At 44.7% G+C, this 14,085-nt stretch overlaps 2 protein-coding genes across 3 annotated transcripts; both read left to right on the plus strand.

The window, feature by feature from the left end:
* Nucleotides 1–1,790: 1,790 nt before the first annotated feature.
* Nucleotides 1,791–5,729, plus strand: pfdn2 (prefoldin subunit 2). Its single transcript, XM_080023657.1, has 4 exons — nt 1,791–1,906; nt 2,827–2,915; nt 3,862–3,985; nt 4,708–5,729. Exons 1-4 carry the CDS (start codon nt 1,826–1,828, stop codon nt 4,906–4,908), a joined length of 495 nt encoding a protein of 164 aa, XP_079879783.1. The 5' UTR covers nt 1,791–1,825; the 3' UTR covers nt 4,909–5,729.
* Nucleotides 5,730–7,727: 1,998 nt separating this feature from the next.
* b4gat1 (beta-1,4-glucuronyltransferase 1) lies at nt 7,728–12,810 on the plus strand. 2 transcript variants are annotated; one of them, XR_013844733.1, is made up of 3 exons: nt 7,728–9,026; nt 9,682–9,974; nt 10,073–12,810. XR_013844733.1 is itself a non-coding variant. In XM_080023329.1 (2 exons), exons 1-2 carry the CDS (start codon nt 7,941–7,943, stop codon nt 9,871–9,873), a joined length of 1,278 nt encoding a protein of 425 aa, XP_079879455.1. In that variant the 5' UTR covers nt 7,728–7,940; the 3' UTR covers nt 9,874–12,810. The 2 variants fall into 2 exon arrangements, 1 of the variants encoding a protein (XP_079879455.1); XM_080023329.1 differs by having other exon boundaries at nt 9,682–12,810.
* The last annotated feature ends 1,275 nt before the right edge of the window (nt 12,811–14,085 follow it).

The raw sequence follows: 14,085 nt of genomic DNA on the forward strand, positions 1-14,085 counted from the left end.
TCATCGTAGTTTACCAACTAGTTGACTGTAGTTTACCAACTAGTTTACTAGCTAGTTCATTGTAGTTTACCAACTAGTTTACTGTAGTTTACCAGCTAGTTCAATGTAGTTTACCAACTAGTTTACTGTAGTTTACCAACTCGTTTACTGTAGTTTACCTGCTAGTTCACTGTAGTTTACCAACTAGTTTACTGTAGTTTACCAACTAGTTCACTGTAGTTTACCAACTAGTTTACTAGCTAGTTCATTGTAGTTTACCAACTAGTTTACTGTAGTTTACCAGCTAGTTTACTAGCTAGTTCACTGTAGTTTACCAACTCATTTACTGTAGTTTACCAGCTAGTTCGCTGTAGTTTACCAACTCGTTTACTGTAGTTTACCAGCTAGTTCACTGTAGTTTACCAACTAGTTCACTGTGGTTTACCAGCTAGTTTACCAGCTAGTTCACTGTAGTTTACCAACTTGTTTGCTGTAGTTTACCAGCTAGTTCACCGTAGTTGACCAGTTATTTTACTGTAGTTTACCAGTTATTTTACTGTAGTTTACCAGTTATTTCACTGTAGTTGACCAGTTACTTTACTGTAGTTTACCAGTTAGTTTACTGTATTTTACCAGTCGGTTTAATGTAGTTTACCAGTTACTTTACTGTATTTCACCAGTTAGTTCACTGTAGTTTACCAGCTAGTTCAAGTAGTTTACCAGGTAGTTCCCTGTAGTTTACCAGCTAGTTTACTGTAGTTTGCCAGTTTCTTTACTGTAGTTTACCAGTTACTTTACTGTAGTTTACCAGTTACTTTGCTGTAGTTTACCAGCTATTTCACTGTAGTTTACCAGCTAGTTTACTGTAGTTTACTAACTAGTTCACTGTAGTTTACCAACTAGTTTACTGTAGTTTACCAGCTAGTTCACTGTAGTTTACAACTACATATGTGTATATAACACTGTAATACTGAAATAACACTAACAATACTGTAATAACACTAACACTAGTGTAGTAACAGTGTAATAACATAACATTTGTAAGGTGTAATTATAATATAAAGTGCTTATATATTTTGCATTTGTTATTGTTCACTTTTATTACGTAACAACAGGAATGTAAGTTTGCAGGAATATATAAGTTGATGGAGGAATACAAGTTTCATATGTTTAGATGTATGTACATGTTTATATGATATGTTTATTTTTAGTCTTATCCCTGTTTTCATTTTGTTCTTTCGTTTTTGAAATAATAATAGTTTTAATAGAAATATTGATTTGTATAGCACCCAACTCAAAGTGATTTACCTTTATAGAAAGAAAATATTAAAAAAAAAAAAAGCAAGCAAACAAGCAAAATGCATTTAATAAAATTAGGTAAATATTATACTTATTTAATTATGTATATTATTCAACAACATCAACATCGTATTCTCGTGGTGTCATGGGACGGCGCGGGAACTTTTAAACCGATCAAATAACTTCCAGCGGATCCGTGACGTCACGCGTCTGACGTCGCTGCTCGTCAGCGTCCCATCCCAGGTACACGCATTTTTATCATACATTTAATTTTGATGTGAGTAAAACTTTGGATACATAAATGCATAAATTCACTGACGAAAATCCTGAATTCTTTGTTTATTTCTCATTCATTAATTATCTTAAAAAATATTAAAAAGCAGTAAAACCGTAGCTGTTATCTCAACAAACATACACTCACAGGCAGTTTCAAAATAAAATATGTAAATTGCGACGGGTGTGGATTTTCTCACAGGCAGCGCCGGGGCCACCTCTGGACGGGTCCTCTCTGGGTCTTCGGCCTCCGCTTCGGCAACACCCTTCCAAGATGGCAGCCAGCAGTAGCAGCACGGGTAGCAAGTCGAGTAACAACGCCGGGGGGAAGCAATCCGGGCCCTCGGCAGAGCAGGTACCCCGCCGCGGAACTCCGCCGCCCCGGCGGAAAACTCACCCGCCGCGTTGTTTTTCGCCGTATTGGACGATGTTGAGGCGTCTTTTTAATCCACATCCAGGCAGCTTCCCAGCGGCCATCATCATCATCATCACCACCACAACCACACAGCGTGTTGCAGAATCATTCAGCCCGCACACCGTCCGATACCTTGAATTAACAAAATAATTATGGTGTAAATCTATATTAATGTTGTTCGTTGTGATGACACTAAAAGGGGCGCTCTGCTCCGGAGCTTACTCGGCCCCATATAGGGAAGTGTGCTCCAGTGGATGGATTCCCCCCCTCCCCGGTGTATTTTTATCACTGCAGTCCACTCAACGCTGCTGCGTTTTGTTGACCAGTTAGATATTTGCAGTTAATCTTATTTTAATTATAATATTGTGTGGCACCCAGTTGAAACTTATTCCCAATTATTGATCATTTCGTGGACAGAGGGATGGAAGTTGCGCTGTCACGGAAGCTGACATCCAAACAACGGGTCATAATAATAATAATAATAATAATAGTAAAAAAACAATTTGGCAATATGCAGCCAACCCTCCAAAAATGCAAATAAAAATTTGCAGTTGACATTCAACATGAAATGTAACTTTTTTTTGTTGAAATAAAGCCTCTGCATCAACAATCTCCGCGGTCAAAAAATGGAAATTGCACATAATAAAATCTGCACATATAGTGTGTGTTACAGATGGAAAACAATGCTTACAACAACACACTCTACACAATATTGCAGAGGCGGTGGTTTAGCAGGAGCTGTACATCTCACTGTATTCACTCCGAGCGTCGTGGGCAGGAGCCGTACGGTGGAACCGCTTTGGTGTCATTTTAACTTCATGGGTTTTGTTTTTTTTTGTTTCTTTTTTTTTGATTGACAGGTGGTGGCAACCTTTCAGAGGATGCGTCAGGAGCAGCGCAGCATGGCGTCCAGAGCTGCCGAGTTTGAGATGGAGATAAACGAACACAGGTGATTCTCAGTTCGGACCACGTGCTATTTGGCCAGATCTTCGTTGTCCCGGACTGATCATTATGGTCTGGGCATCATGAAATTAAATTAATTAAAACACCACTCTGCGTAAGTTGTATTTTTTTATATTTTGTCGGCACGGCTACGCGTCGGTGTCGACGGAGGCAATGTCAGACTGAAGATGGAAACGGAGTGAAAGGCGTTGACAGTTCTGTCTGATATCAGTCCAAGAGAGATTTGTGAGCTCGGGGGACAAAACGCTTCACGCTGGTGCCTCTCGGTAGTAGTGGTAGAATGGGTAGTAGTGGTGGTAGTGTGGTATTGGTGGTGGTTTAGTAGCAGTGGAGTAGTACTGATGTAGTAGTAGTTGTTGTCTAGTTGTAGTGGTGGTAGGGTAGTATTAGGGGTGATTTAGTTGTGGTGGTAGTGTAGTAGTAGTGGTGTAGTAGTAGTTGTGGTCTAGTTGTACTGGTGGTAGTGAAGTATTAGGGGTGGTTGAGTTGTAGTGGTGTAGTAGTAGTGGTGGTAGTGTAGTATTCGGGTAGTAGTAGTTGTGGTCTAGTTGTAGTGGTGGTAGTGTAGTATAAAGGGTGGCGTATTAGTAGTTGTGGTCTAGTTGTAGTGGTGGTAGTGTAGCATAAGGGGTGGAGTAGTTGTGGTTAAGTTGTAGTAGTGGTTGTAGTGTAGTATTAGGGGTGGTTTAGTTGTAGTGTGGTAGAAGTGGTGGTCTAGTAATAGTAGTAGTGTTGTAGTATATGTGTGTGTGTGTGTGTGTGTGTGTGTGTGTGTGTGTGTGTGTGTGTGTGTGTGTGTGTGTGTCAGAATGGCGTGACGTGGCCCCAGCTTCGGTCGGTCTTCTAGAAAACTCAGAATCGGTCTGAAAAAGCGTCTCCCAGGAGTGATGAGGGCGCATGTGTTTATTTATGATGTCACATCCTCTCTCCAGTCTTGTAATAGAAACCCTTAAAGAAGTGGACCCCTCGAGGAAGTGCTTCCGTCTCGTGGGCGGGGTTCTGGTGGAGAGGACGGTGAAGGAAGTTCTCCCGGCGTTGGAAAACAACAAAGAACAGGTGAGCGCCCGGGGCCCCCGGGAGCCCAGCTGCGATGCACCTCGGTATCCGCGTCGGCGGAGGGGACGCAGAGCCGTTAAACGGGGGGTTCCAGCCGAGTCCTTGGGGTGCTTGGATTTCTTCCTCGCAAATTAAAAGTCTCGGAAGGCCTTGAAAATAGACCCGTTGTTGCCGAAGTGCTTGGAAAGTCCTGGGGGGGGGTGGGGGGGTGATCATTGAAAACCTGTGATACTCCCCCTGGTTTTGTTAAACAAATCGTAACGTAATGAAACATTTTCCAGAATGACTTTTACGACAGTAATTGTTCCAGGGAAATGCACACTTATAATAGTAGATGACAATGAGATTAATAATAACTAGATATACGAATATAAATAAAAAACAATGAGGAGATTATACTATATTTCTATTAATAAAGGGCATATATAAAATTGATGATACCTTTTCCTTGGAAAGTCCTTGAAAATGAAAGACAGTGCTTCAAAAAGTGCTTAAGTCCTTGAATTAAATTTCGTGACGCCTGAATGAACCCTGAATTAAATAATTCAAATAATGAAATAAATGAAAAACGGGGTTAGAATTTGCGAACAAAAGAACATATACAAAATTGCATTTAAAGAAAAAAATATTTATATATTTCACTCATTTTGACATTTGCGTGGCTCCTCTTTAATTCGCTCGATTCCCAAATAAATAACTGTCCTTTTTCTGCCCTCCCACAGATTTCCAAGTTCATCGATTCCCTGAACACACAGATGCAGGGGAAGGGCCGGGAGCTGACGGAGTACAGGGAGCGCTACAACATCCGCCTGGTGGGGGAGGGGGAGGGAAACTCCCAGGGCGCGGCGGCGTCGGCGGCGGGGTCCTCCGGGCAGAGCGACGACGGCCCTTCCAAAGGCGGCGCCGGAGTTTTAGTATCGTAGTTGGGGACGGACGGACGGACGGAGGGCGGCGCTAGGGGCCCCGCACGCTAGGACGGGATAGGAGGAAAATCTAGGCTTAAATCAAAATTAAAACAAATAAAAACGGCGGAACTCTTACACAGGATAAACATGGCTGCAGGGTGAGGACTTTTTTGACTTTTTTGGGGGGCGGTGGGGTGTTTATATTTTGGAGTTAAGTCATAATCAGCGTTTAATTTGTCACTCTCTCTCTCTGTGTACGGAAGGGACTGACGGCGTCCATCCCAAACTCGCCTTTCAATGAATCCGACTGTTTCATCACATTTTTCTTCGTTTTGTTGGTTTTCTTTTTTTTTTGTTTTTTTTTCGTTTGATATGATTTTTTTGTTTTTTTTTTCGGGGACGAGTTCCAGTCCCGTCCTCAATGTCCATTTCTCGCGCAGACACAGGTTTTTTTTGTGTGTTTTTTTTTGGGGGGGGGGGTAAGCGCTCGTGCGCTATTACATTTTTCACGAAGGGTCCGCCCGGCAAACGTTTTTTTTGTAGAATAATAATAATAAAGTGTAAATTGAAATGTCCCGGGGCCGCAGAAGGACGGCGGAGGTGGATTTCGCTGCCTGTTTCCGTTCCCTAGAAGCCTCATTTTTATTTTTTATTTTTTTTTCCCGCGCCAGACGAGCCGAGATGCAAAAGATGTGAAATTGGGGGTTGGGCCCTTCACCGTCGGGGCGCCCGCCGGCCTCGGGGCGACCCCCGCCGGCGCCAGCGCCCGGGCGGTGGACGTGAAGGGCGACCCTGTTTGTTTTGGTTAATGGTTATGAATTAAAAGAATGTCGAAATGAGCCCCGACGTGCTTTATTCTGTGCATTTCCACACATCCCAGTCACACAGTCGCTCAGTTATTCTGGTAGAATATTAAATATACAGCTTCTGAAGGCTTGTTTGTATTTGTGTGTTGGTGTTTCAATTTTAGGGGGTGATTCATATGTATTCATATTTTTATTTTATTAATATTCCTATTTATAACCATAATATTTCCTGTGCATATATCGCATATATTCTATATATATTTTTTTATCAGAGTTTATCTTTTTTGTGTCTTTGGCTGTTTGTATGTATTGGACTATTTTTATTTTATATTTCTGCTTTTGTTTTAACCCGGGATCCAGATTGTTATTGCCCGGCAGCATTTTTCGAGCTGGAAAGCATCAGGAAACGCGACAACCGCAGTACGCACGGGCAGGGCTGCGGTCTCGTTAGAGCCGGGACGTTTCCGGCGTCTTGTCGTCGGAGTTTTATCAATATCGACGTTAATTTGGGAGCGAGATGAGTGTAAAACGACTGCAATTCCGTTGGTTTTGGGAGCGGGGCTCTCTGTGACATCGTCAGAGGTTATAGAAATCCAAGCTTCGTCTCGGAACTCATTCCCCTCCAGACACTTGCGAGTGCAATGTAAAGACGTTGGAAAACCGTACGGAAAACCGCAACTCGTGCTGCGTTTTTACAAAACCCCGGAAGGTACCTCGCGAAGCTAGGATCGCTGGAAGAAGACGTTTGACATCTGTTTTGTGTCGGCACTGCGCCATCCAGGGGCGATCGCAATCGTAAAAAACACCGTTCTTCAGGGATATTTCAACTGGACGCCAGGAAAGAAACAAGCAGTGGATGTAAATACATGTTGATTGGTCCAGACCTAAATCCACGCTTTTTGTAGATTTTGTAACTCGTGCTGCGTATTACAGTACCCGGAAAACTGTAATACCTACCTCAAACAACTTAACTGAAACCCATGTATTGGGGCGTGCAGCTCTATTTGTTATTGTTTATTATTCTCCATTTTTTCCGACTTGGGCTTTTTCTTCATGATAATCGTCAGTAGTGGAACCTCAGTCACCGGAACCGATACCGAGTGTATGTGAACGTGCCTCGTTCTGGTTCTAGTTGCTGTATGTACTGTACGGGAATGTTCAGAAGACGTGTCCTTGAGCAAGGCATTGAGTCCCCGGTCTATATAAAATAAGAAGAAATAACATTTTAACGGATTTATACGAGCAAGGGTTGAGAGGAAGCTATGTTTTTGTATTTGCATTATTTTACTTTATTTTTTTGTTTTATAAAATACAATTTACAGGAAAAAAAAAATCCCAACAGTGTAAAACAGACTTTGAGTGCCACTGCTTGGTGGCGACATGATTGGCTTGACTTGACTTTTTAACAATTTTAGTTGTATTTAAATATAGATTTTAAGTTACGTCAGTGTGGAGATGCAATTTCTCCGTCTTTGCTTGGTGTAAAATATTCCGGGGGTTGTTTTCGTATTGACGCCTTAAATCTCACCTTTAAAAAACGAAAATCGAAATCCGACGAGGATGGGATTCGAACCCACGCGTGCAGAGCACAATGGATTAGCAGTCCATCGCCTTAACCACTCGGCCACCTCGTCGCCTTGTTCAGCACTCTTCTACGACAAAGCTATAAACACACTCTGACGTGAACAACCGCAAAGGTATTCTCGTACTAACATTAACAACAATAATAATAGTAATAACAATAAAACCATAGCAACGACAAAAAAGTAATTTATAATTTATAATTTAGTAATTTTAGTTTCAAACCGTTGCCAAAAACAAATCCTCCTTCATGTAGTCACATTGCTTTTCCAAACGTCAATGAACAACAAATACTTGTTGTTCTTCTGTTTGTTCCTCCTCAATCCGTTCCGCCCTCCATGGGAAGATTCCAGGTTCGCGTTTATTCGACCCATTGTCGGCCACCGTCCCCGAGGCGGCGGCGCAGGCGCAGCGGCGCGGGGTCAGAACGCGGAACGTTCCAGATGTAAACTCCGCGGCCCGGTCGACCGAACGCCGTGCAGCTCGGTTGGAATTGGGGCTGTTTTCTCTCCCCATCCCCCCCGACGATCCCCCGGGAGGCGCCCGCTCTCCCCGCGGGGCCGCCGCCGCCGCCGATGTAGGTGACGGTCGCCGCGGAGCCCGTTGGGACCCGCTTCGCGCCGTCGTCCGCGGGCTCCCCATCCCGGCCGCGCCTCCTCTGGGATGCATCTCTCCAAGAAGTGCTCCGTGTTCAGAGTGGTGCTCGGCGCCCTGCTGCTCGTGGCCCTCCTGCAGCTCCTCTACCTCTCCTTCCTCTCGCGGCTCCACGGCAAGCAGCAGCGGTACCGCTACTTCGAGCTGTTCGGCGGGAGGAGGCACCCGCGCCCGGAGAGCGACTCCCGCAAGGAGCGGCTGCGGTACTCCCTGTCCACCGGGGGGATCTTCGACCACAGCGGGCAGTACCGCGTCTACAAGAACCTGGTCAAGAGCGACTTCACCTCCGGCCACCGGCCCGGCTCGGGCCCCAGCCTGGCCCTGGCCACGCACACCACCATCAACAACCTGCACCACCTGGAGTCCCTGCTGGAGAGGTGGCAGAACCCGCTCTCCGTGGCCATCTTCGCCCACGGCCAGGATGTCAAGTACGCCACGGCGCTGGTCTACGCGCTCAGCTTCTTCTGCCCGCAGATCCAGGCCCTGGTGGACTTCCACCTGGTGTGCCTCTCCGGGGAGATGGCCAGCTTCCCAGAGCAGGACCGCGAGCACTTCGTGGGGCTGGAGGACTGCGCCTCGGTCTTCTCCCGGCTGGAGACCCACAGGGACAAGAGCCAGAACTACGCCATCGGCGGCAACGTCTCCTACCCCAACAACCTGCTCCGCAACGTGGCCAGGGGCGGCACCGAGTCCTCCTACGTCCTGGTCATCGACGTCGACATGGTCCCCAGCGCTGACCTCCACCAGCAGTTCCTGGCCATGGTCCTGAGGCGTGAGGCGGCGGGCGACGAGGTCTTCGTCCTCCCCGCCTTTGAGATCCGCCACGTGAGGAAGCTGCCCGCCACCAAGGCCGAGCTGGTCCAGCTGTACCAGGTGGGCGAGGTGCGTCCCTTCTATGAGGAGCTGTGCCCCAGGTGCCAGGCCCCGACCAACTACTCCCAGTGGGTCAACAGCCACGCCAGGGGGTCAGGGCCCCTGGAGGTGGCCTACTCCCTCACCTGGGTGGACCCCTGGGAGCCCTTCTACATCGGGCCCCGCACGGTGCCGCTCTACGACGAGAACTTCAGGCAGTACGGCTTCAACCGCATCAGCCAGGTCAAATATTGGCTATTTTGGGTTCTGTAGCCTTGTGTCGCCCGTTGTCTTAAGTCAGAAACTGCTAAATGTTCCCAGTGGTTCCCTTCCTCCTTCCTTTCATTCCCCATGTCACCTTTCTTCCTCCTCCACCTCCTTGTTGTCCTTCTTCCTCATCGCTCACACGCTCCCCATCTGGTTCTTGTGCTCCTTTTCCCCCGTGTGGTTGTTAAGAAAAGCCAGGGAGTCCGCATGCCCACCTGGGATTCCACCACCACCACCCCGGAAGAACCTGCACACTGGGGGTTGGACACTCCTGCCGATGCCCCTGAGCAAGGCGTGGGTCAGGATCCGGCTATAGATAATAGCATGGGTCAAATGCAGAGAACTAGTTTCCTCGTCCAGAGGGAATAACAAAGTATATGAACGTAAAAGTGACATTTATTTAATCCACTCCAGACCAGGAGAGAGTCGGGGGAATTTGCTTTGTCCCACATTTTGTGGAAAGAGAATCAAACCCTCAAAACGTATATATTTGTGTGTGTCGATCCTCCTTCAGCTTTGGGGTGGGAGGTCAATGCCGATGAAACTTGGTAGAAAAAAATGTCTTGGGCGTGTGATCCGGTCGTGGGATTTCTTTCTTATGGTGATTTCTAACGATCCGGTCCCTCCGCAGGCCTGCGAGCTTCACGTGGCCGGCTACCGCTTCTCGGTGCTGAGCGCGGGCTTCGTGGTGCACCGCGGCTTCAAGGTCCAGGGCGAGTTCCACTCCCAGAAGGACGAGGAGAACAAACGCAACCGCCTCGTCTTCCGCAACTTCAAGGAGGCGCTGAAGAGCAAGTACCCGTCCTCCAGCCGCCGCTGCTGATCCCGGACCAGCGCCCACCCTTCAGCATCGCAGTCGTCATCCCGAGAGCCCCCTCAGCCGGTGCCGCGCCCCATTTCCCTCTCCCAATCCAACTCAAACAGGTGAAGGATCTCAAGATTTTAGTTTTGTTTTTTTTCGTTTGTTTGCTTGCTTGTGTTGCTGGAATTTCAAAACAAAATTGTGTTTCTCACCTCCCTAGAATCCTTGAATAGGAGTCTTCCGCTAAAAAAACACTAAATCCACAATAGACAACTTCTTGGGGGCGTGCGTTTGTTTTGCTGTACATGTGAGGACCATTCTCTGAATCCACTATTTTTTGCTTTAGAAGTGAAGCACAGGTCCTCACTTTGATACCAGCTCAAGAATTTGTGTGTTTGTGTGCCGTCCTATCGACTGTCCATTGATGTTGACGTTCCCTTGAGGATCTGCAGTGAGACACAAAACAAAGACCGAGACGGAGGCAGTTTAATGGCCGCTCGGTTTTCTGGCAACTGGCAACCCTGTTTTCGCTCATTCCCAACGTCCAGCGTCCCAAAGGAAACCCCAGCTCTTCATGGAAATCTATCTCCCAACATTAATAGCCTGAAGTTTTGTTTGACGATATGTTTGTGTTTTCAAAAGTCCATGGCAATCAATATGGTTGGCTTTTTTGTTGTTGTTGTTTCTTTTGTTTCCACTAGAGGGCGCTGGGCACTCAAGTGTAAGTGAGGAGCAGTGTATGGCAACATTTAATCCAACATTTAAAAGTTACTAGAACTTATATTTTAGTTACTGCTAGCTATTCCAATAGTTACTAGTAACTGTTTTACGTTAACAAGTCAAAATGTATTAGGTACTAGTATTTCTTTATTAGATACTAGTAACTATTACAATGTTTCTCTTAACAATTTGGACCATTTTGTCATTGAATCCTATGGGGCTGTGTTTGACATATTCCCATTGTCACGAGTATCTATTCCCATTGGCACAAGTATCTATTTCCATTGTCACTAGTATCTATTTCCATTGTCACAAGTATCTATTTCCATTGTCACTAGTATCTATTCCTTTTGTCACTAGTATCTATTCCCATTGTCACTAGTATATATTCCAATTTTAGTAGTCACTGTTAGTTGTGTACTAGTACTTATTCATTAGTGACTGGAGCCTTTTCTTTCTGTTACGAGCAACATTTTATGTTTTACCAGTAACAATGTCATTTTTACCCGTCATGAGAAATGACTAGACAAAACACCTTGTTGATAGTTACATTTAAAATGTTATCAGTACAAATATGAATGCTACTAGTAACAATGGGGAAACGGCACTAGTCCCTAATGAATAAGTGCAAGTACTCATTTAACAGTGACTAGTAAAATTGGAATATATACTTGTAACAATGGAATATATACTAGTAACAATGGAAATGGATACTGGTTACAATCGAAATGGATACTGGTTACAATCGAAATAGATACTGGTTACAATCGAAATTGATACTGGTAGCAATCGGAATTGATACTGGTAGCAATCGGAATTGATACTGGTAGCAATCGGAATAGATACTGGTAACAATGGAAATTGATACTGGTAGCAATCGGAATAGATACTGGTAACAATGGAAATAGATAATGGTCAGAGGCAAATATTGATATTCAAACATGGAGCCCCCTAGGAATAGTTACTAATGGAACCAGTAATAGTTACTGGTAACAATTGAAATAGTTATTAGTGTCTAATAAATAGCTGGTAGAAGTAGCTTATTCATTTTTGCTTGTGAAACTAAAATAGTTACAAGTAACTGTTGGAGTGGCAACCAGTCAGTACTGAAGAAGAAGAATATTTATTCATCACACAACACAACACACCACACTACAACACATGCATATATACATACACACACACGCACATGCTCTGGATGGTGGCCTGTGAAATGTGGCCTCCGCATTTGACACATCCTGGCGTGTCCTTCCTCCGGGGGGACATCCAGGAGCAGTGGGCAGCATTCGTTGACGCGCCCGGGGACCTGGAACCAGGTGTCCATCGCTGGTCAGACGATGGTGATGTGTGCATGTTTTGGGTGGGGGTCCTTACTGACGAGGTGGAGGGAAGGGAACCCCATGTGAGCACGGGGAGAACATGCAAACTCCACACAGAAGGGCTCCTATTCGGGAGATTACCCGCCCGAACACTGTGACAACAGCGCCCCAGATGGGAATCGAACCCAGGACCCTCTCGCTGTGAGGCAGCAGTGCATGCAGTGTGAAGCACCACGCAGGTCTTACACAACACAGATTACACCGCAGCTTTGGTGTGGAGACTCCACAGATCCACACACGAAGGAACACCACAGCCTTTCCACACGGAACACGCAAACACTCCCGAACGTACTTCCTCGTACTACGAGCCCGGACACGGGGCCTTCCCCCCCTCCCAAAGCGACTAATCTCACAACCGCTTAAAGCCGCTGATGACACACGCCGTGTCGCCTGTAAGCTCCTCACGTCACTCCTGTTACTGGAGAAGAAGAAGAAGGACAAAAGTCTCGAGGGCGGGGCCTAAATGACCCTCGACCCCCAGAGAGCAGAGCCGCGGACCCTGGGCGACCGCGCTCTGCGTGTCCGCTCACTTAAAATGGATATCTATATTTATAAATACGTTTTAATTATTTGTTTGATTTGAAGTGTCAAATGTCGTAAATGACGCGTTGTTTTGTCTGGGAGTTATTGAAACCAGGTTATCTACTTCCAATGCTTGTGGGTAGTTATTATATTTATATTGTGAAAAGTGTTTTTCTCTTGAACTGGCAAACGACAAAAATGAAGCTATAACCACTAAAAACAAGAGTTTGTTTTACCACTACACTGTATGTCATGGACTTGTTTTGGGATGAATTGTAGGTGTGAGTTACTGTGTCTCGCTTTATGCCCGATTTGTATTGATGGAATTTCTAATAAAAATAACAGAATTTATGGGATTCTTTCTGATCTTTCATTGTATTTCACACTTGTTTAGGTGTATTGTGAGTGTAGTACACAATACTGTTATAACTGATAACTAAACTCCCATAACACTGTAGATATCAATAATTTAGAAAGTACACAGTATGTGTACCAGTATGACTGGTATAGAGATATAGGGTATATCTCTATACCAGTCATTTATCCTGTGCGTAGAACGGTGCTTTGTTTATTTTCTATGTTTATAAATATTTGTCTATTTTTGTTCCATATTTCTTGGCTATTTCTGTATATATTCTGGCTATTTTTAGTCTTATTATATTATATATAATTATATATATTATAATATATAGATATTTTGGATATATTTTCAGACTTTTTTATGCTAATTGTTTGCAGAGAAACGCAACAATCTATACTTGGCAAAATAACTATTTATTTTCATATTTATTATTATTAATACATCATTTATTATTAATATATACTATAAAGTGTGTGTGTGTGTGTGTGTGTGTGTGTGTGTGTGTGTGTGTGTGTGTGTGTGTGTGTGTGTGTGTGTGTGTGTGTGTGTGTGTGTGTGTGTGTGTGTGTGTGTGTGTGTGTGTGTATACACATTGCATTCCTTATAGGTATATTTAATATAACTTATTAGGGGCCCAGCACAAGGGTTAAGTTGCCATGCACGACGTGGCACGGGAAGTGTGAGGCCATTTTTTGTTTCGTCCAGTTAGGAAACGGAGTGAATGAATTACATCTACAATAAAAACACTTGTTTTTATTTGCTTTGTTTGGAGAATAGAACGCCCTGATTGCTCTGATCTCTGCGAAGCTGCTCTGATTGTGGTGGTGGGGAACCTCTGCTCTAGCCCAATGGCGTTGGGGTGGCACCGGTGGGGGTGGGGCAATCATATTTCAGGCCTGGGAGGTGCCACCCTGTGCCCATAACGCCGGGTCTCCCTCTACACTTTATGATATTGAGCTGCTGCAACGCCTCAAACTACTATGTAATTCAAGAGATTCAAGAGGTTTATTTGTCACATACATATACAGTACATACGTTCATACATATATGCAGTGAAATGTCTTTGCAACGTATAGTGAAATGTCTTTGCAACGATTATGCACAATAGTTACTTAACCGAACATAATAGTTTATCTAATTTCTACCTAGCAACTAATTGAAACGAACTGATTCAGAAAACGTAATGCAGTTAGTGAATATAATAGTATAGATAAAATAAAAATAAAATTAGACTCAAAAACATAATACAAA

Source organism: Zeus faber (genome assembly GCF_960531495.2).
Source record: "Zeus faber genome assembly, chromosome: 22".
Classification (NCBI taxonomy): domain Eukaryota; kingdom Metazoa; phylum Chordata; class Actinopteri; order Zeiformes; family Zeidae; genus Zeus; species Zeus faber.